Source organism: Lolium perenne, chromosome 3, assembly GCF_019359855.2.
Source record: "Lolium perenne isolate Kyuss_39 chromosome 3, Kyuss_2.0, whole genome shotgun sequence".
NCBI classification, from domain to species: domain Eukaryota; kingdom Viridiplantae; phylum Streptophyta; class Magnoliopsida; order Poales; family Poaceae; genus Lolium; species Lolium perenne.
In genome coordinates this window covers 345,142,518-345,143,862 of record NC_067246.2, presented here as the reverse complement: position 1 = coordinate 345,143,862, position 1,345 = coordinate 345,142,518, and the positions used below count along the sequence as shown (strand labels likewise).

At 52.0% G+C, this 1,345-nt stretch overlaps 1 protein-coding gene across 1 annotated transcript; it reads left to right on the top strand.

Annotated features, from left to right (window-relative positions):
• Window positions 1-566: 566 nt before the first annotated feature.
• LOC127340523 (uncharacterized) lies at window positions 567-1,127 on the top strand. The gene is made up of 2 exons (XM_051366265.1): window positions 567-765; window positions 853-1,127. The coding sequence occupies exons 1-2, from the start codon at window positions 567-569 to the stop codon at window positions 1,125-1,127; spliced, it is 474 nt and encodes a 157-aa protein (XP_051222225.1).
• Window positions 1,128-1,345: the final 218 nt, after the last annotated feature.

Here is a 1,345-nt window from a genome sequence, read left to right as displayed (position 1 = left end):
CCATTCCATATAGGCAATTGCAGCCACGCGTAAAGGAGAAGATTCACCTTTGCGTGACGTGTTGGCGACGAAGCACATGATGCGTTGAAGACCGAAGGTACACTAGTAGAAAACGGGCCTCTGGTCAGGCACCTTTGGTCCCGGCCATGTCCTGGGCTGGGACCCAAGGCCTGGCCATGTCGTCCTATAAACGCTACAGCGTACGGAACCTATAGGTCCCGACTCGTAAGAAACCAAACGTCCCGGCTCGGTTCCCAAACCGGGACTAAAGGGTTTTGCGCCACGCGCCTCCTGCGGTACCCCCTTTAATCCCCGCGTGTATCCCAAACCGGGACCTAAAGTCAAACGGTTCGTTTCCCGCGGAGGCCAATCGCGCGTCGCCATTACTGGCCGCTTCGAAATCGCGTCGGCGTGGAATCCGAGCTGCCTGTGCCGGCGCGGCCAGCCACTATTCATCTTCTTCTTCCAATGCTTTATAAGCTCTACCATTTTTCACCATTGCCACACACACTCTCTACATCCTCCTCTCCTCATCCACCATTGCAAAAGCTCTCTCCCCTTCGTCGATGGAGCACCTCGTGCGCGACCCGGCTCTTCGGACTCGGGTGTACCACCTCAAGGCCGAAGGGATGGCGTTCAAAGTCACGGTCGCGCTCCGTGCAAGAAGGGTGGAGAAGTGGATCCGCGGCGTGACGAGTGACTTCCTCGATGCCGCAATGACCAAGTGCGTCACCTTGGACTGCGAGTTCACCGACCCTCGCGTGGGTAATCAGCGCGCCGTCGTCCTTCATTTATCGGTGGCGTCCGAGACGTTGGTGTTCTAGATTATTCATGCCGATGAAGTGCCACAAGTGCTCAAGGATTTCTTGCAGGACAGGAACATCAGATTGTGCGGTGTCGCTATCGGCAATGATGTGAAAATGCTAAGTCTCTACGGCATTCGTATCACTTCTGCGTACGACCTCCAAAAGGTAGTACCGAACCCCACCACCAAGCCCACTCCAAGTCTATATGATCTGGCAAACTATACCATTGGGACAAACCTTGAGAAGAAGAAGAAGAAGAAGTACAACAAGAAGATGATGGACGTCGCCCCGCAAGAAAAAGAAGATTACCTCATTTTTTGATGGGCCAATTATCCATTGAGCTAAGAGCAAGTGCGCTACGCAGCTCTAGACGCTCTCCTGGGCTTCGAGATTGCTAGGAGGCATTGGATGTTAGTTGGCTGCAATAGTCGTGTTGATCGTCTCAATATTTAGAGATGATGAGTAGTGGTGGTCTTCTATATTTGTATTAACTATGAATCGATCGTTTCAATATATATGAACTATGTGTCTTTCATATG